Here is a 19901-nt window from a genome sequence, read left to right as displayed (position 1 = left end):
GTCTCTGATGCGGGTCCACCAGAGCGGGTCTCTGATGCGGGTCCCCGGGTCCACCAGAGCGGGTCTCTGATGCGGGTCCCGGGTCCACCAGAGCGGGTCTCTGATGCGGGTCCCGGGTCCACCAGAGCGGGTCTCTGATGCGGGTCCCGGGTCCACCAGAGCGGGTCTCTGATGCGGGTCCCGGGTCCACCAGAGCGGGTCTCTGATGCGGGTCCCGGGTCCACCAGAGCGGGTCTCTGATGCGGGTCCCGGGTTCTTCAGACCAGAACGATCCGTTTCTCTTCAGGGTGACAAAAGGAAAAAACTTCTGCTTCCTGTTTAATCATCATTTTATCTCCGTTTCTTCAACAGAACCATAAAAGTCCGGAAGCCTGCAGGACGCGTGGACCGTGTCCGCTCCACGCACTGAGACCTGCCTACAGGTGCTTCTCAGATTCCACGCAGGACTTTGGCTGAAACTTTGGGAAATGTTTCAGAGCCTGTCTTTGTCTTCGGACCAGTCTCCTTACGCCCATGACACGGGGAGCTCCATCCACCCCACGACCAGCTCCTCGGCCCACGTCCCCACCACCACGGTTCCGCCCATGTTGCCCACTCTGCCATATAGCTGTGTCTCGGTGCTTCCGTCCCACGGCCTCGGCGGACACCCCGGCTGGATGCCGAGCGCCGCAGACTGCTCTTCCTTCGCCCCCAGCTGCCCCCACTCCACACCCGGGTTCTCCCATCCGCAAAACCCGCCGGTCAGCAGCACCGCGGAGCGGGACGGGACCTTCCACAGCCCGCTGCTTCCCGGGAATGATCCGTACGGAGGCTCCCTGCTGGACCCGGCTGGAGGCTCTCATCCCAGTCCGTACGCGTACATGAGTCCAGATATGGCGACCTCTTCCTGGACGTTGGGACCGTTGGAGAGCGGAGTGTTTAGTCTGCAGGCCCGGCATGGTGGTCTGTCCGGGAACAGGTCATGTCTGGGTAAGGCTTTTATTTATTTATTCCCTTATTAATTCGTGCATTCCTTATTCTGCATGCGTGTTATTTTGCTAAAACGCAGCAGCATTAAAGTGTTGCTTAAAATAATTCAACTTCACATGTTTCGGTCTGCAAATATTAGATCTAATAATTTCATTTTTTCCTGTGGGTTTAGTGTCAGACAGCATGTAATCATTAACAACGTGGTCTTCACTTGAACACCTCAAACACTGATGCAGACTTTATTTTTCTGCTGCGTGAAAAGGGAATATTTCCAGCAGGATTAACACTTATCAGGCTGCTGGGGGTCAGGTTATTGATTACAGGAGGTGAAGGAGGTGTGGAAGTTAATGTCAGTCCTCCTGGAAACAATGCCATGCTGTATTAACACACTACGCAGTGGGCATTATGTTCATGCAAACACAGAAATATCTGAAAATCCGATGATTCAGGGTCTGAAGCAGCTCCAGCTGCTTGGGACTGGGTGGGGGTTGGGGAGGGGGCGCGGCGGTCTGAAGCCTGGTTGGCACCTTACAATTTCTTCACACTTAAATGAAATTTATTTTAGTCCCTGGTTGTCTTTTTGCTGGAACTGCAGACCTACACAAACACACAAACAGATGTGACTTTATTTGTCTCAAACGTATTTGAAGTCCTGAAAAACGGAGGAAATCCTGCTGATTCGTTTTGTCTGGATTTGTGGATTACTGCTGTGGTATTTTCTCATTTTTTCTTTTTGTTTTGTGAGTTTTATTTGTGTGCTGTGCAGTTGGGCCAGAAAATAATAAAAAGATTATAAAAAAAAAAAGCTAATAATAATAGTAATAATAGATGGTAATGAACTAATTTGGGTTCTTTTATGTTGCTTGTGGCAGTTTCCATAGTGCACTGTTATATCTGTGTGTTGGAGAAGGAGTTTATGCTGTCATTACCAGGAGACAAAGACCTATATGGGGTGGTCTGACATCCTCATAAGACCCCAATCCAGAGCGTGTGCTGATGTTCTGTTTGTGTCTCTCTCTCTGTTGTAGACCCGATGGACGACTTGCCCTCTGAGGGCCGCGAGTGCGTGAACTGCGGTTCCGTGTCCACACCGCTGTGGCGAAGGGATGGGACTGGACACTACCTGTGCAATGCCTGCGGCCTCTATCACAAGATGAATGGCATCAACAGGCCGCTCATCAAGCCGCATAAACGTCTGGTGAGATGGCGCCCTGAGGGACGGTTTAGCGCAGTTTCAACTGAGGACAGATGAACTTTGACATGCTTTTAAAACAACAGTCTTTATGTTTTTACATTTCACACACAATGGGTTTTTTTATAAGCTACTTTGCAGTAATTAAACTTTCTTCTCACATCAAAACAAAGAAGCAATAAAAAATATCTGAACATTTTTAAAAATAAATACTTTTTAAAATAGTGGTAAATGTTCACGTTAAAAACAAATAAAAATACAATTTGTTATTGACACTTAAAACATGTTTCCTATTTAAAGGGACATTGTGTAACATTTACATCCGCCTGACGTCGGAATCGTCGCTACAATTCTAACCCATGCGCGTTCTGGCGCCTCACTTTCTGAAAAACAGGCATCGTAACGACGGCAGCCACCGTGTATCAAAAAGTCTCGGCAACACCGAGAAATAAAAATATATATTCTGACTATGGTAAACACAACCGAATGAAAAACGTTTCTTTAGGCTAGTTTAGGCAGCACATTTGACTTGTCGAGAAGAAAGTTGGCAACTTCGGCATCCCTTCTAAAACTCTTCTATTCAGCTCCTTCCACCTGGAGGAAGCTAGTCCGATGTTGATCCTCGTTTTTTGTATTTCCTGGTCACGCTGCCTTTTAAGTGTGCTGTTGTGCTTTCTCTGTGCTGGCGAACAGGGCTCCCGTGCTGCTGCTGCATATCTGTGGTCCTCCATCTTTGTTAATAACAAGTTAACATGATTTTCCCCGCTGACGGCAAGCCGTTGGTTCTAGCAGCTTAAGGCGTTTTAAAACAGCAAATTCACTGATAAATTTCAGCCCAGTAAAATGTCTAATTTAGGTCATTGAGAAAAATAATTTGATCTAAAGTTTATAATGCAGTTCTTGGATTAAACAAGTGGAACGCATCTGGAGCTTTATACCAACAATTGGGTTAGGTTATTTATTCTGCCGTTGGGGCTGTTTGTCCCTTCCCGGAGGCTGGATAATTTCACCATTGCAGACTGTCATGGCGTGCCCTGCTGGCTTACCCGTTGAATGGAGAAACAAATCTAAAATATTTTGTTTTATGTGAATGTGTGAGGCTTCTAACGGAGGTCATAATAAACCAAAGATAACACACATATAAATGCAGAAACCAATTTTGGTCAGTTAACAACAAAAAATCTGACACAATGTCCCTTTAAGTACAAGCGGACAGAAAACAAAGCAGGAGTGAAGGGTGAACATTGGCCAAGTGTTTGAGCTCTGGTGACTGCTTGTTAAGGAATAGTGTAGGAAAGAGCCTCCAAGAAGTCAGGCACACAGATGCTTCTCTGCCCGATTCCTTTATTTTGGTCACTGGTTGGGGCAGTGAAGGACTGGCTGAAGGCTGGCAGGCAGGAGGCAGGCTGAGCTGGCTGGTACTGGAAAACAAGACAGGGTTCTTTAGACTCTCTTATTCAGTCTACCAACACCAAACGCTGGTTGGCCATACAATACCGCTGGCAAGCAGATGAACTGGTAACGGCTGGAGAGCAGTCCTCAGTTTTATCAGCCAGGCTGGAACGAGGAACAGCTGCAGCCAATCAGTCAGGTTGCACCTGAGGAAAAATATCTCATCTCTCCAGGCCCAACACTGCTGAAGGAAGGAAGTAAAGGGGCTCAAAAGACATAAAATTGTTTCTGTAGCCAATTTGTTGTCATAGTAACCTGGTTCCCCACGCGCCGAAAATGTAAAAAGTTTTTTAGGCTTGATGTCAAAAGCCAGAGATGGAAAATCTGAACTTTGGCCGCTTGACGCTAGGCGTCAACCAATCAGAGCGATCAGCTGGCAGCTCCAGGAGGATTCCTGTGGTGAACCCAGACACGGGCCTGAGACGCCCTACGACGGCGTTCCTCATGCGGCTCTCTGACTCCTGCCTTGCGGCTCGTGAAGCAGCCGCTGCTTTTCTGAAAATGCATCTAAACAAGTCATAATGATCCTCAACGCTGCAGTTCTCTCCACTAACAAGAGCTGCAGGCTGCTTGCAGAAACTCTGCTGTCCTAACGGCCCGAACTGACCCTGTCAGGGTTGCCAGTTCTGGCTGATTTCAGCTGCTCGGTAGCTCCGTATATATAATGAAAAAGAAACACCCACATTCTGGAGGCATGATTGTACTTTAACCAGATACTGTTGCATAAGAATGCCATTACTCCGTGTAATATTTAGGATAACCATTCCTTGCTAAAAAGTGGAATGTTACTGATTTGGCAACGTAGCAGGCTTTATTTATTAAATAAAACCATGCCATCTCTCTACTGCACCGCCATCATTCAGACTGACCGTAAGGAAAGCTCCACCTTTCCCTCCTCTCTTTTCCTTTGCGTTTGCCAATCGCTGCAGACAAACGGCAGGATTTAGGCAGACAAACAGGAGCGTTTTGGGCGTTGGACACAAAAGTAACAGTTTAGTGACCAGCGTCGAGCATTCAATGTTTTGAGCGTTTTTGACACTCAGAACGCGTTTGTTCTGAACACACCGTTAGCTCGTGCCTTTGAGCGTTTTACCTGAGAGCCCTGAAAAAACTCATGTTTCTAATGAAACATGATGAATGAAACATTTGCGTCGCCAGATCTTTAGCTTTAGTGAGGAAAAAAACTCCGACAGAAGCGTGAAACATTTCTGGAGTTGTGACATGCTTGTGTCTGGACTCCACAGCACTCGGAACAAACAGTCATACGCAGCAGCAACGTAAGTTCTGAATTGAGTGTAGCTGCGTTATATGTGTTGACACTGTCTGCGTCGTCAGATCTCTACACCAGAATATGATGTCATTGAAAAAAATCGGATCCACTCCAGTACTGGGAAGGTCAGACACAATCATGAAACGTGTCGGGGTCTCTTTTTTCCTGTCCACCTCTCTTGCCACTTAGATTCACACGTCCGCTGAATTGATGAACAGATAGATGAACGGAAAGATAGATGGATGGATGAATGGATGGATAGATGGATGGATAGATGGATGAAAAGATAGATGGATGGATAGACAGATGGACAGATGGATGTATTGGTGGATGGACAGATGAACTGATAGATTGATGGATGGACAGTCAACAACAGTTTAGAGGATCAGAGTGGATCAAAAATAATTCTATACAAAAGGGATCACAAACAGAATTTTCAAAATGGAAACTGACATTGTTGTCAAAAGCACATTTTTAGAAATTTAAATGAACAATGTGAAACCTTTTATGAAAATCAGTTTAAAATAAAACTGAAGTAGCTAGAGAAAAGCGTCTTCATGTCCAAGTGAGGATGGGAAAGACGGAAGAAACTGTAAATGTTGTGGTTGTTAAGTCTGACTCCCAGAATAAATAGGCCTGACACACAGACTCAGGAGTTTTTCTACCTGGAGACTACCTGGATTCCACCATGTCTCGGCCCACGACACAATCAAGAAGGAGAATGACCGCTTTGGAAGCTTTGGCTATGTTACAAGAAATGCAAGGTTGTGACTAATGGTGGAAATGAGGACTTCACATTTGAAGATGAAGCAGACAACACAGATGCAGATTCTTCATCGGATGAGGATGTGACTTCTCCTGCAACAGAAAACTCTTCTCTTCAAAAGCGCAGCAGGAAACAAGCAGCACTTCGTGTTCTGACTGAGCCAGACGGCGCGGACACAGAGGCTACATCAGATGAAGATGACAACCCTCCTTGTGGCAAGAGACACAAGGCTACTGATATGGGCGTACCATCAGAACCCACAGAGGCAGCGAAAGCAGTGTGTGGATCCAGTGAAAAAGTGAGGACTCTACCTTTCAATCCACACACAGACATAAAAGCCACAATGTCTTGACATCACTTTTGAGAAATAATGAGATATCTGCACTTTGACAACAAGGACACCCGTGTTGAACATGCAAAAACTGACAAATTTCAATTTCAAACATCTGGCAGTGGTTTGTACAGAACTGTGTGTTGTCCTACAGCCCAAGGCAACATATTACTGTTGATGAGCAGCTATTGCCAACAAAAATTTGCTGCCCCTTTCTGCAACACATTGCATACAAGCCTGATAAATTTGGAATTAAGTTTTGGATTGCAGCAGATCTGGACACAAAATTAATGTGCAATGTTATCCTCTACTTGGGGTAAAGATCCTTCACGTCCAATGGGAGGCTGTCAGAGAGTGTTGTTGTGAAGCTGATGGTGCCATTTATGGACAAGGGAAGGACTGTAACTATGGACAATTTCTTTACATCTCTGTCTCTGGCTAACAGGCTTCTTCAGCGGAATACAAATCTGCTTGGCACCATCAGCAAAATTCATCGGGAGCTACCTGCAACAGCAAAAGAAATTGCAAGATGAGAGCTGTACTCTACGTGTCTCAACTCTAAGTGTTCACATCTGGAAGTGCCTTTCTCACAGTGAATGCAAGCAAAAAAAAGAGAAGTCTGTTTGTCTGCTGAGCACCATGCATCACAAAGTGGAGTTTGAGGACACTCAAAACAGAAAACCAAACACTGTTATTGATTTCAACCACTTGAAATGTGGTGTGGACATTATGGACCAGAAACTACGCTCAGTGCATGTTGGCACATGCAGATGGTCTGTGGCTGTCTTTTACAACCTGCTTGACATGGCAGCCACAAATGCACGTGTACAAATATGCACGTGTAGAAGACATGTACAGGGTCCACAGAAAGCCAATGACTGTTCATACTGCGACTTGCAAATGAACTTAGAAACAGGTTTATGCAGGAGAAGGCACAGCAGGAAGAAAACTTGAGGAAGCATCATGTGGAAACAAGACTTTCTCAAGGAAAAACAATACAGTGCCAGGTGTGCAAACTCTTAAACAGAAACCATAGCACTGAGCGCTGTGTGCATTGCAAAAAGTTTACCTGTCGTAAATGTAGAAAGGACTCACCTTAAACTTGTGGAAACTGCTAAACAGGATAATTGTGGGCTAATAGTTTGCTGTTCATACTGTAGCCTAGATTCTACATTCTAGATTGTGCCATCTGTTGGCAGCAAATTGTAGAAGTTCTGACTTGCTATCTTGATTTTTTTCAAGTACAAAGTCTTTCCACATAGATATTACCTCAATTTTTTTTTTTTTCTGAGGATTTCATGCCAGTTCAGAGGGTGTGCTGCAAGGAAGATTTTTCTGCATATTTTTGACTCTGTCAAGACTTATGAGTTTCCATGGCAATGAAAGACTTGTTTACAGTCGGGATCAACTGATTAAACTCTCCCAAATCAGGATTATCAGCGAAACAACACATCAAATCCCGATGGAGTTGAAAAGAAAGAGAAGAGGATGCAGAGCGGGAGTCAGACAGAGGAGAAAGCGATGGAGATTTAAACCATTTCTCCCAACCGTTGTCATGGGTAATGTGAGATCGCTAGCTAACAAAACGGACGAGCTTGAGATGCTAACAAGGTCTCAGAAAGAATACAGAGAGTGCAGTATTATGTGCTTCAGCAAGACATGGCTGCATGAACACATCCCTGACTGTAATGTGTCTGTACCGGGCTTTAAAACGGTCCGTGCAGACCGCAGTAGACAACACAGCGGAAAGCTAAAGGGTGGTGGAATTGCAGTGCTGGTTAACCAGCGTTGGTGTCATCCTGGACATGTTACTGTCAAGGAGAAGATATGCACAAGGGACATGGAACTGTTAGCTGTGAGCTTCCGTCCATATTATTTACCCAGAGAGTTTACCTGTGTTATTCTGGTAGCGGTTTATATAATACCTGGTACCGCACCAGACACAGCCTGTGACGTCATCAGCTCCGTCGTTGCTCGGCTACAAACACAGCATCCAAACTCATTCATGGCGATCTCCGGAGACTTCAACAACGTCTCCCTCTCTGCAACTCTACAAGCCCATCGTTCAGCAGCAACCAGTCATCACAAAGACTATCAAAATCTGGTCTGCTGAAGCTGAAGATGCTCTTAGAGGAGGCTTTGAGGCTACAGACTGGAACGTCCTCTGTGAACCTCATGGAGACGACATCAACGCCATGACTGAGTGTGTGACAGATTACATAAACTTCTGTGTGGACAGCATCGTCCCAACAAGAACAGTGAGGTGCTTCCCCAATAACAAACCCTGGATCACCAGTGACCTGAAAAAGCTGCTGAACATCAAAAAGAAAGCCTTCAGGGATGGAGACAGGGAGTTATTGAGGGCAACACAAAAACAACTTAAAACACAAACTAAGAAGTGCAAGGAGGACTACAGGAAGAAGTTAGAAAGTCAGCTCCAGCAGAATAACCTGAGGGATGTGTGGTCTGGAATGAAGAAGATCACCGGCTTCAAGTTAAAGGGGGACCAGCCTGATGGAGGTCTGGACAGAGCTAATGAGCTGAACATATTCTTCAGCAGGTTCAGTTCACCCCCTACCTCCAGCCCAACAGACCACACACCCTCCATAAGCCCACTGCTTTCCTGTCACGCCTCCAATCTGTCACCCTGCAGCTCAGTCATGGACCAGAACACAGCTTCATCTCCCTCCACATCAGGACATCCTGAGACCTCCACCTTGTTTGTCTCCTGCAATCAGGTTATGAAGCAACTTGAGAAACTGAACCAGAACAAGGCTGCAGGTCCAGATGGTGTCAGTCCCAGAGTTCTCAAGACCTGCTCAGAACAACTATGTCCGATTCTCCAGCACCTTTTCAACACCAGTCTGAGACTAAATAGAGTCCCAGTGCTGTGGAAAACCTCCTGCCTTGTTCCAGTGCCTAAAAAAACACAACCAGCTGAACCAAGTGACTACAGACCAGTTGCCCTGACATCTCACATCATGAAAGTCCTGGAGAGACTCTTACTGGCTCACCTCAACAAGCAAGTAAACACCTTTCAGGACCCATTCCAGTTTGCATATCGTAATGGACTTGGGGTTGAAGATGCCATCATATACCTGCTCCAGAGAGCACACTCTCATCTGGACCATTCAGGCAGCACTCTGAGGGTCATGTTCTTTCATTTCTCAGTGCTTTTAATACCATTCAGCCTGCTTTGTTATGTGAGAAGCTCCATAAATTCCAGGTGGATACCTCCACAACCACCTGGATCTATGACTACCTCACAAACAGACCCCAGTTTGTGAGACTGAAAGGTTGTGTGTCTGAGATGGAGGTCAGCAGCACTGGTGCACCACAAGGAACTGTACTCTGGCCATTCCTCTTCACTCTGTACACCTCAGACTTCCAGTACAACTCTGAGTCCTGTCATCTGCAGAAATACTCTGATGACTCTGCAGTTGTGGGGTGTATCAGGGATGGACAAGAAGCAGAGTACAGAGAACTGGTCAGTCAGTTTGTTAAATGGTGCGGTGACAATCATCTCATATTAAATAGCAGCAAAACAAAAGAGATGATTGTTGACTTCAGGAGGAAGAAGAATAAACAAAGCACTGTTTCCATCCTGGGAGAGGAGGTGGAGGTGGTGGAGGAATACAAGTATCTTGGAGTTCAGCTGGACAACAAACTGGACTGGAAATGCAACACTGACTACATCTACAAGAAAGGTCAGAGCAGACTGTACTTCTTAAGGAAGCTGAGATGGTTTAACGTCTGCACCAAGATGTTGCATATCTTCTAGAAGTCTGTTGTGGAGAGTGCAGTCAGCTTTGCAGCATCTGCTGGGGTAGTAGCATCAGAACCAGAGACTTGAAGAGAATCAACAAACTGATCCAGAAAGCTGCTTCTGTGCTTGGAGTAACTCTGGAGCCGCTGGAGCTGATTGTCCAAAGAAGAATGCTGCACAAGCTGATGAAGATGATGGAGGATTCTTCACACCCTCTCCACAACACAGTGATGAAACAACAAAGTGTGTTCAGTGAGAGGCTTCTTCAGGTCCCATGTAAGACTGAAAGATACAGAAGATCATTCCTGCCAGCAGCCATCAGCCTCCGGAACAAGACCTCCTCTAGTTATTATTATATACTATAATATTTCCCTTTGGGGATTAATAAAGTATTTTTCATTTTTATTTTCATTTCATTTCATTCATTAAATGTATGAACACACATAATGCAGACAATGTGTATTTTATGTAACATCTTTGGGCTTCATGTTTTGTGCTTTTTTCAGTGTGAAATAAATGTTATTCGTTTAGTCAAGTCATACTTTTTTCTGTCATTTTGTGAACAGAAGTTACTGAAATGCAGTGGACTTAGCCACCAAGTTGTTGGTCCTTTCACATCGTGTGCTGTGCTCTGAAGTCTAACTGACAAAGTTACTGAGTCTGGAAAAATGGGCAATGCTCTGCCTTACCCAGTAAGAAAAGCATTGTAAGGACCTTTTTTAGGGGGAGAAACTAAATCCAGTTGGGCGTCTGGTTGTTCTACAGGATTATTGCATCACAATAGTGACCGTTAACAAGGTGAGAGTGATTACACAAACTTGTAGAGGGGAGGGGGACTTGCAGGAAAACCTGAAATTCTTGGGCCTTGCAGTGCTAAAGATCCTAATTAATGTGAAGGTTACACTCCTAGATAAATCATGCTTGGAGAAGAGTTTTTGGAGGCTCGTGCCAAGGCTTCATGGCTTGCCCAACAAGCAGGACTCTTGTTTTTATTTGTCTTGCACTGACCTTGTCCTTGATATGGACGTTGAGACAGGGTTTTCTTCCAGAGAGCGTGGCACTCTGCTGCTGCTCTAGCTCTACATAAAAAACATTGCTGATATCATCACAACGTTGTTGATGCTTTTTGATTCAGGCCATCATAGTTGATATTGCAGCTTCATACAAGAATAATAAAATGATTTGTTAAATATTACTTTTAAATGTTGCCTGCAGCTGACCACATCCCGCCGGGCTGGCCTGTGCTGCACCAACTGTCACACCAGCACCACCACTCTGTGGAGACGCAACACCGAGGGGGAACCGGTCTGCAATGCCTGTGGCCTGTACATGAAGCTGCACGGGGTAGGTGGCATCGGCCCCCAAGCAGCCCCTCCACCACACAAAAAGCTGCAATGGAGATAGGACCAGTCCGCTGTGTGTGTTAAAGGCGTCTTCACCTAGTCTTTTCCTGTGTCCATTGTCCTCTGAGTGTTTTTAAATAGACGTTTGAACATTTATTAAACCAAAAAAAATCAAACCTAGAGCTTTTCTTGAACAGAGCTCAACACTTTGCTTATAACACAACTTTCTCTCATGAGAGTTGCTGCCAGATTTTAAACATGGAGTGAATGAAAGGCAAGTTTCTCTTCTCCATGCATTTTCTTAACCAGTTGTTTGAGTTCAGGGTTGCAGGAAGCTGAGTGTATCTCAGCAATTACTGGCAACAGCAGGTTTGCCCTGGACATGCCGGCAGTCCATCACACTCATTCCTCGGGACAATTTATAGGAACCTGTTAATGTCTGTGGATGGTGGGGGGAAGCCAAAGTACCGAGAGAGAACCCATGATGCACAGAAAGATATGCCCATTTGAACCTCCCCCCAGCCGAGGCTCAAACCACCAACATTCTTTCTGTCATGCCAGGTAGAAGGTAGACTGTGCCACTGTGCAGCCCAAGTTTTGCTTCTGTACCCAATAATGCAGAAATAAAGCAAATGGCAATTAACTGTAAATAGTGATTATGTTCTTGTCATTTTATATTACACACAAAAAATAGTAACTTTGCTGCATTCACTGAAGGTAAATACACAACTTTACCGTGTACACACTTCTACATCTGACTTCTGAAGGTAAAACGTAAAGTTTAAGTAAAAAAAAAAAAAAAACATCTCTTCAAAATAAAATCATTGGTCATTTTCAATGTAATTGAATAAAAATTATATCTTTGTTATGGACTGTGTAAACACAGTAGCTGAGTTTTTATATGTGGACTCTCGTGGTTCTGGAATCAGATGAGTTAGCCTCCACAGAGCTGTCTTTGTCTTCATCTTCCTCCAGTCTGAGCTGAAGCCTCTCCACTGATTGTTTGTTGCTGTAGAGGACTGGTGAAGGCCAGGAACCACAGTAACAGCAGTGTACACTCCACATGTAATAGCTTCCATAAAGAATGAATATGTGGTTTTTTTTAATATAGTTTTCTGTATGTAACATTAATTTAACAAACAATAAACAAGATTGGAAAGCCCTTGATGACAGCTGTGTTCCAGTTGTCTGCGTTGCCAGGTCAGTCTATCAGCCAACATCTACCTGTAGACCGCTGTTGCTGCCCATGGCAGGAGATGTGCTGGACTAAAATCTGCAAATAAAAGTTAGAAAAATATCAGATCATCCGATAAATGAAATAAATTGTATGTTTAAATAGCTGCAGTTTATAAGTAATGAAAATAGGAGTGAGTGTGAGTGGTTATTTGTCTCTGTGCAGCCCTGCAATGGACTGGTGAGCTGTCCAGGGTGTACCCTGCCTTTCACCCAGACTGCTGGGATAGGCTCCAGCTTGTATTCCTCAACCCTTCATTGGACTAAGCGGTTAGGAATGAGTAAGGGACAGAGTGAATAGGGTGTGAGGGAGTATGTGAGGGGGGGTCTTGGTGCCCGGGGCAGGGTGACTGGTGCACTGGGGTGCAGCATGGCTGCCGCTTGGTGGTGGTCTGGGGATCCTGGCTCTCCATTGGTGATGGCAAGCCATCAGTCATGAATACCATACTGTGCACTGTGTGGTAGCAGGCATGAATTATAACAAATCAGGCATTTACAAACATTTATATGGCAGAGTATAAGATATGTGCAGGATATATATATATATATATATATATATATATATATATATATATATATATATATATATATATATATATATATATATATGTATATATATGTATCCCCATTAGCATTAGCATTAGCTTGGAATTTCCATGTGATAACTCCTTTAACTCCTGAAGGGAAGCGTGGTCGCTGTTATTATGGCAGTGTGGGAGCAAAGACCATCGGTTGTCACAACACTTTGGCTGATGTTGTTCAGCAAGTTGGAGGTATGCTCAGCTCTCCTATATCTTTTGCTTTATTCCTTCCAGGTGCCCAGACCTCTGGCCATGAAGAAAGAAAGTATTCAGACTAGGAAGCGCAAACCCAAGATATCCAAAAATAAAACAGCCACAGGTAGATCCACAAACCTGCAACAGCCCTCACACAATTGTCTGAAAAGTCTCAATAAATAAAGAAGATTAACTCTCCTGTTGGTTTTTTTAGGCTCCATCACCTCTATCCTGAGCTCCCCATCCTCCCTTTCCATTTCTGATTATGCCTCTATCATTAACAGTGAACCCAACATGGCCCCATCATCATGCACAGGGCAGACTGTCACATCTGGGACTCGGGTAAACCCTCCGCAGAACCTCATTTAGCTGCTGCATGAAAGAAACAGCTGATGCAGAAACAGATTTGTAATTTCTGTAAAAATATTTACCTCGCTAACGTAAGTAGGTGAGCAAAAGTTAAGTCAGACTGTTAGCTGACTAAAAACAGCGATTGTGCTCCTCTCTGTTTCTTGTGGCAGGTCATCAGGTATCTGTCAATCAAAAGGACCCCCGTCCCATTTTTCCCCATTTTGAGTTCTAAAAAAATTCACTCCTCCCTGCTGTTGTCGTGAAGGTAAACCTGATATATTGAACCCAAAATGACATTTTTGAACTAGCCGATAAATATTTTTTTCCTGCTGTGGAGTCTGTAGGAATTTTCTCCCTTTCGGAGCCAGCCAAGTGAACTGCAGTGTTTGACACTTTGGCATAGGCTTCATTTTGTCTGGTGGAGGTAGGGAGGAAACTGTACCTTCTCAGAGGCAGCACAGTACACATGGATTGTGAGGTCATTACATCATCAATTCTTTTCCCATGTCTGCTGTGAATTTGCTGCACACAAGTCACCCTGTGGTGTCTGACAGTGCTGTGCCATCTGCTAGGTCTGAGCACTTATCACCATGTTTCCTGAAAGTCCAAGGCATCAGTTTTACTTCAGTCATGTTTATAGAGCTTTGAAAGTCATGTTACCTGAGACTTGTTGGCAGCGAAAGTTACATCTAACTAGTCTGAGGAGGTTTCTGTGTCTATTCTACAGTCACTTAGACGCTTTTATCCAAAACTACTTACATATGAGTGAGAACAATACACGAACACGAAATCAAACAGTAGAGGACATCATAGGAAGGTGCTGGTGGACTGTCCAGTTGGACGCAGGTCCTTCTATGAAATACTACAGGCTTTTTTTTCTTTTTCTTTTTGTTGTTGTTGTTGTTGTTTACTCCCTTTCCCACCCCATAATATCACCTATGTTATAATACATAGAATTAATACCATGAAGCTTGTTGCAAAGAACTGGGCTAAGTTCTCCAACTTTCCAATAAATACAGCTATACTAAGTGTTGAAGTTCTCCTTGAAGAGCTGAGTCTTCAGCTGGGTCTTAAAAGTAGACAGTGGTGGTACCACGAGGCGTCTTTCACTGGTGGAACGTAGCTATGGAGAGGGAGTGTAGGTCTGGATTAAGGAGTGAAGGTAGACGTGAGCCGTTTGAGTTATTGTTTTGTAAGCCAGAAGCAAGGCTTTAAATTTGATGTGTGCTGCGACCGGAAGCCAGTGAAGAGCGATTAGCAGCGGAGTGACATGAGCTCGTTTGGGTTGATTGAAGATCAGATGTGCTGCTGGTTCTGGATCATCTGCAGAGGTTTAACCAGCATGCAGGCAGACCTGCCAGTAGGGAACTGCAGTAATCGATGTTTGAGATGACCAGAGCCTGAAGCTGAGTCATGTGTTCTGTCAGGTACGTCTGAGTCTCTTGATGTTGTAGAGAGCAAATCGGTAAGTAGGGGCAACCGAGGCAACATGGACCTTAAAGGTCAACTGGTCATCCACCATGACACCCAGATTCCAGGCAGCAGACGTAGGAACAAGTGTGACAGAGTGGAGCTTCACACGTATCTACGGAGGTAAGGAAGGATCGGCTGGACAGACAATGAGCTCTGTCTTGGACAGATTGAGCTGAAGGTGGCGATCCTTCATCCATGCAGAGATATCAGCAAGGCAAGCTGATATTCTCAGTGAAACGTTGTGTCGTCTGGTGGGAAGGAGAGGAAAAGCTGAGTGTCATCTGCATAGCAGTGGTAGGAGAAGCCATGAGAGATAAGAGAGGGAGATAAAGAGAAAAAGAAAGAAGCTCAGTGTATCAGGAAATGTCCCTCAGCAGTCTAAACCTATAGCAGCATAACTAAGGGATGTTAACCATCCCTAGCTATAGGACTTATCAAAAAGATAAGTCTTCAGCCTAGTCTTAAAGGTGGGGAGGGTGTCTGCTTCCCTAACACTAACTAGGAGCTTATTCCATAAGAGAGGGGCCTGATAACCAAAGGCTCTGCCTCCTGCTCGGCTCTTTGAGACTCTAGGAACCACAAGTAAGCCTGCAGTCTGCGAACGAAGTACTCTGCTTGGTATATAAGGAACAATGAGGTCTTTGATATATAGTGGTGCCTGGTTGTGGAGGGCTTTATATGTAAGGAGAAGGATTTTAAATTCTATTCTAGATTCAACAGGCAGCCAATGAAGAGAGGCTAAAACTGGAGAAATATGATCTCTCCTGCTGGTTCTGGTCAGGACTCTGGCTGCAGAATTCTGGATCAGCTGAAGGCTTTTCAGGGCATATTTAGGACAGCCCAGTAATAGAGAGTTACAGTAATCTAGTCTCGAAGTAACAAAAGCGTGAACCAGTTTTTCTGCATCACTCTGAGACAGAATGTCCCTAATTTTGGCTATATTACGTAAATGAAAGAAGGCTGTTTTAGTAACCTGCTTAATATGTGGGCCAAAGGACAGGTCAGGGTCAAATATTACTCCAAGGTTTCTCACTGTAGCACTGGAAGCTAAAGTAATGCCATCCAGGTTCATTACAAAACTGGAAAAATTAGCTCTGAGTTTTTCAGATCCAACGAGAATTACTTCAGTCTTATCTGAGTTTAAGAGGAGAAAATTTCTAGACATCCAAGTCTTTATGTCTATGAGACAATTTTGTAGCCTATTGGGCTGATTTGTTTCATCTGGTTTAAAGGATAAGTATATCTGAGTATCATCTGCATAACAATGAAAGTCGGAGGAGGTTTGTGTGTCTGAGGAGTTTCATGGGTCTCAGAAGGTGCATGAGCATAATGTCGCAGATGTCATGATGGCGCCTGTAACATGGCCTACATGGCTGTCTGTCACTCACAAGTTTGTTTGTGATTTTACGGACAATCTGTCAACATAGAGACTTTATCCTGGTGTACAATCGCCAGACTCTCCTGGCCTGACATTTTTTAGCCAGAAATGTGGTGAATTTTAATTTTGAAAACTTTACCCCTACATCTTTCTGGGATACCCGCTGACTTGTGCCACACCCCGATGCTATTGCGGAAGAGAAAACGCAATAGCTGGCTGGTGAAAGTCAAGAGACATCTCGTACACTGTTCGGTACAATCGCTGTCTACATCTGGAGTTGCTCGTCGCTCCTCCTTCCCAGTTCTCACTGGGGTCCACCAACACCTGGCTGGTTCCTGTCGTGGGCTTGGATGGGTCATGTTGGCTCCACTGTACCCATTATCCTCGCCACTGGCGGCGCGGGGTAAATGTGGGGTAAATGCTGGGAACATGTGGCCTCTCCACCCGTCCTGCAGGACTGTCAAGCCATCGGTACTTCCTGCTGATGTCAGGTTCGGTCTGGTGAACGCCAGGTCTGGACCTGATCGCTGAGACAGAGGGGTGACTGCTGGTGAGTCTGGCATCTTCTCCGAACTTTTTCCACTCGATTGTTGCTTTTTTAGCTCTCTGCGAAGTTCTGCGAAGTTCTGGTGGAGGAGGAGGAACGGCGACTGTATACAGGAACACTTATAAATGCAAGCAGCTTTCTTTATTTTCTCCAGCTTTGAACTTCATGTCTTTGAGCTGGTTCCTCTTGTCCTGGACTGTGCACCGTCATATGTCGGCCTCCTAAATACCACAAGGACTTTTTGAATGAGTTTGCTGATCTTTTGACTGTTATCATTCCCAGATATGATAGAGTCCTTATTATTGGGGATTTTACTATGCATGTATCTTGCCCTGATAAACCTTTGGTTAAGGACTTTTTAAGCCTTATTGACGCTTTTACCCTGACACAGTGTGTGTGTGGACCCACACATGACCATGGTCACACACTGGACCTGGTTTTAGCCTCTGGTTTGATTGTATCTCACTTGGAGATCTGTCATGCAGTCTTTTCTGATCATTCACTGGTGATTTTCAACATCACACTGCCCGGCAGTGTTTTTAAACCTCCTGCTGCTTTTCACAGGGTCCGTGTGTTTAACAATTCCACTGCTGGTCGGTTTTCCTCATTGTTCCTCACAGCTGACATCTTTCTCCTTTTACATCATGATACAAAGGACTCACATCTTGGTTCCACTTCACCTGCTGGACCATTTTAGATTCAGTGGCTCCTCAGGCAAACTCCTGAATAGGTGGAGAAGTTCGAGGAGGAGGCTGATGGATGGTGGCACAAGAACAACTCCCAGTGAAACAAGACTACCAATTTGTAGTCTTTACTCAAATATTTTTTTGTTCAGCTTTGCCATGAGGGCTGAATGTTATTGGTCAAGAATTATTGTCTATTCCCAGTTAGTTACAATAAGACACTATTTCTGTTATTTAAATGTTGGATTGTAACCCACTATGATAATCACTGGGACATTCGTGGCTCACTGAACTTGTTTAAAAAATGGCATGTTCCCTTCAAACAAACACAGACATCTGAAATGAGCTACACATAGTTCATAGTTAATGTTGGATGCCTAAAGAACTAAGCACTTCTAAGTCACTTCCATGATGTTCCCTTGGGGTTGAATAAAGTAATCTTGATGACCAGCTATAGCTGCTCTCAGACGCCTGAAAACTGTGTCTCCTGGGAATCAAAGCTTCCTTTCATTTTCATGTCTCTTTGCTTCCTGCAGATAACTTCTCAGTTAGACAGCACAGGATCAGGACACATGGACATTAAGACTGAGGACTATTCCTTCACCCCAACGTCAATGGTCCCACACAACTCCTGGTGCACTCTATCCCAAACATGAGGGGCATCAGCAGGACCAGACCGCCATATGGACTGAAGAACACTTCATCAGTAAAGCCATGTATATGTGCTGGAATGACTTCCTGTGACTCTGTAGCTACTATTAAATAATCTATCAGCATCAGAAGAGGATAATGAAGCCGAAAGGCTCCATATTCAGCCACAAAGAACATAATCTTCAAGCCATGTTATAAAAGAATACCGGGACTGATAAACAGCAAACTGAGAAAACATCCCAGTTAAAACCTGAACTGATTTAACCTGCAATTTCACATGTGCTCAGGAGGACAACTGCCCACTGCCGAATTAAAGTTGGGGGGGGTAACACACAGATAAATCACTCTCACTTTATTTTCATGAATATCCATGTCTTCCTCGTGCCCTCAGTGTATCTAACAAATATTTTAACATATTATCATTACTGCGAGAAAATGGACAGAAAAAAACTTTTTAGATTTTACAGCTTTTAGACTTGTCTCATTTCCAACATGTAGATGATTAACTTTTATGAGCACATTATTTATCTTGAGATCAGGAGAGTTAAAAGTCATTGTGGACACTAAAATCAGTCTTAAACCACTGCTCACTGTTCGCCTTTGGATCTATCAGGCACCATTGGATCTGTTTTATGATAGATTATTGTCTGCGTTTTAAAAAATAAATTTTATTTCTACAAACCATTTTACCACTTCAACATTAATGAAAGTGCAACAAGCTAATTTTATATTTTGTTTTGCAAATATTGAAAACCAAAAAAGAGTGAAAGGATGTATCTGTATCTGTATCTGCATTTTGTCAATATGTAAACAGATTTTATTGTATTTAATTTTCTGGGGAACTTCCTGTTCCCTATAACATTTCTTCCTGTTAATCTAATATTTTTACTCTCATTTGTTTTAAACTCTGTTTTGGTTTAAGTTGTCATTTGGTCCCTTTCTGAATCTGTTTGGGAAAGCATCTTGCATGTTGCATGAAAACTTAACCTGGGTGAAAATTTCCACCACATGTTGAATCTTAACACAACACGGTGCAGGAATGGAAGAAAAAAAATAGTTAAACAGTAAAAAAATCTATATAAATCCCTGGAAATGATTCTAATTTCCAGACTGATTTCATATGACCTGCCTCTTCGAAAATTAGGTGAATCATCTTCATGCTTGGTGTAAGTAAACTTCTCAGTTAGATCAAACCTCTTAGGTTTTTTTTTTTTTTTTTTTTATTATTTTCCTCCCCGTTAATTTAATTATATGATGATTCATTCAAAGTTTGGTGAATGATTAATCATAAATGTCTCTTTTGAGGGAATCAATCCTTAATGAGAAAACAATGTTTCTTTGAAATAAACCAGTATTTATGCATCAACAATGTGCAGAACTACTAAAATGTTTGTGCATTTGCTTCCATTTTTGTCATGGCTGTATTTGCTTCATGGTGATTTAAACTCTGCATATGCATGTGAGTTTGCATGTTGAAGCAGGGCGTGTTCTGCTTGTTACTTAAGTCAGCAGCATTGACCAAAGGTTGTGTTCCAACTCCCCTTTATGGCAACCGGGTCCAAACTGGATGCACAGCCAGACCTGTCAGCAACAAGGCTTTACTGCTGCCATGGCGACATGCAGGCACCAACAACACCGCCTGGGTTAATGACTATTGCTGCCTTATCTGCAGCTGTAAGAGGTCTGCAGCACTGTGATAGGAAGATGTGGACACATTAAA

At 43.9% G+C, this 19901-nt stretch overlaps 1 protein-coding gene across 1 annotated transcript; it reads left to right on the top strand.

Moving 5' to 3' along the window:
• Nucleotides 1-467: 467 nt before the first annotated feature.
• On the top strand, nucleotides 468-18186 carry gata5 (GATA binding protein 5; the record flags this gene model as incomplete). The annotated part of the gene is made up of 6 exons (XM_079239474.1): nucleotides 468-969; nucleotides 1998-2167; nucleotides 10962-11090; nucleotides 13138-13222; nucleotides 13313-13440; nucleotides 18067-18186. The coding sequence occupies 6 exons, from the start codon at nucleotides 468-470 to the stop codon at nucleotides 18184-18186; spliced, it is 1134 nt and encodes a 377-aa protein (XP_079095600.1).
• Between the last annotated feature and the right edge of the window lie 1715 nt (nucleotides 18187-19901).

Source organism: Telmatherina bonti (genome assembly GCF_933228915.1).
Source record: "Telmatherina bonti genome assembly, chromosome: 4".
Lineage (NCBI taxonomy): Eukaryota > Metazoa > Chordata > Actinopteri > Atheriniformes > Telmatherinidae > Telmatherina > Telmatherina bonti.
The sequence above is the reverse complement of the archived record's forward strand: the minus strand, read 5'-3'. Positions and strand labels throughout refer to the sequence as shown.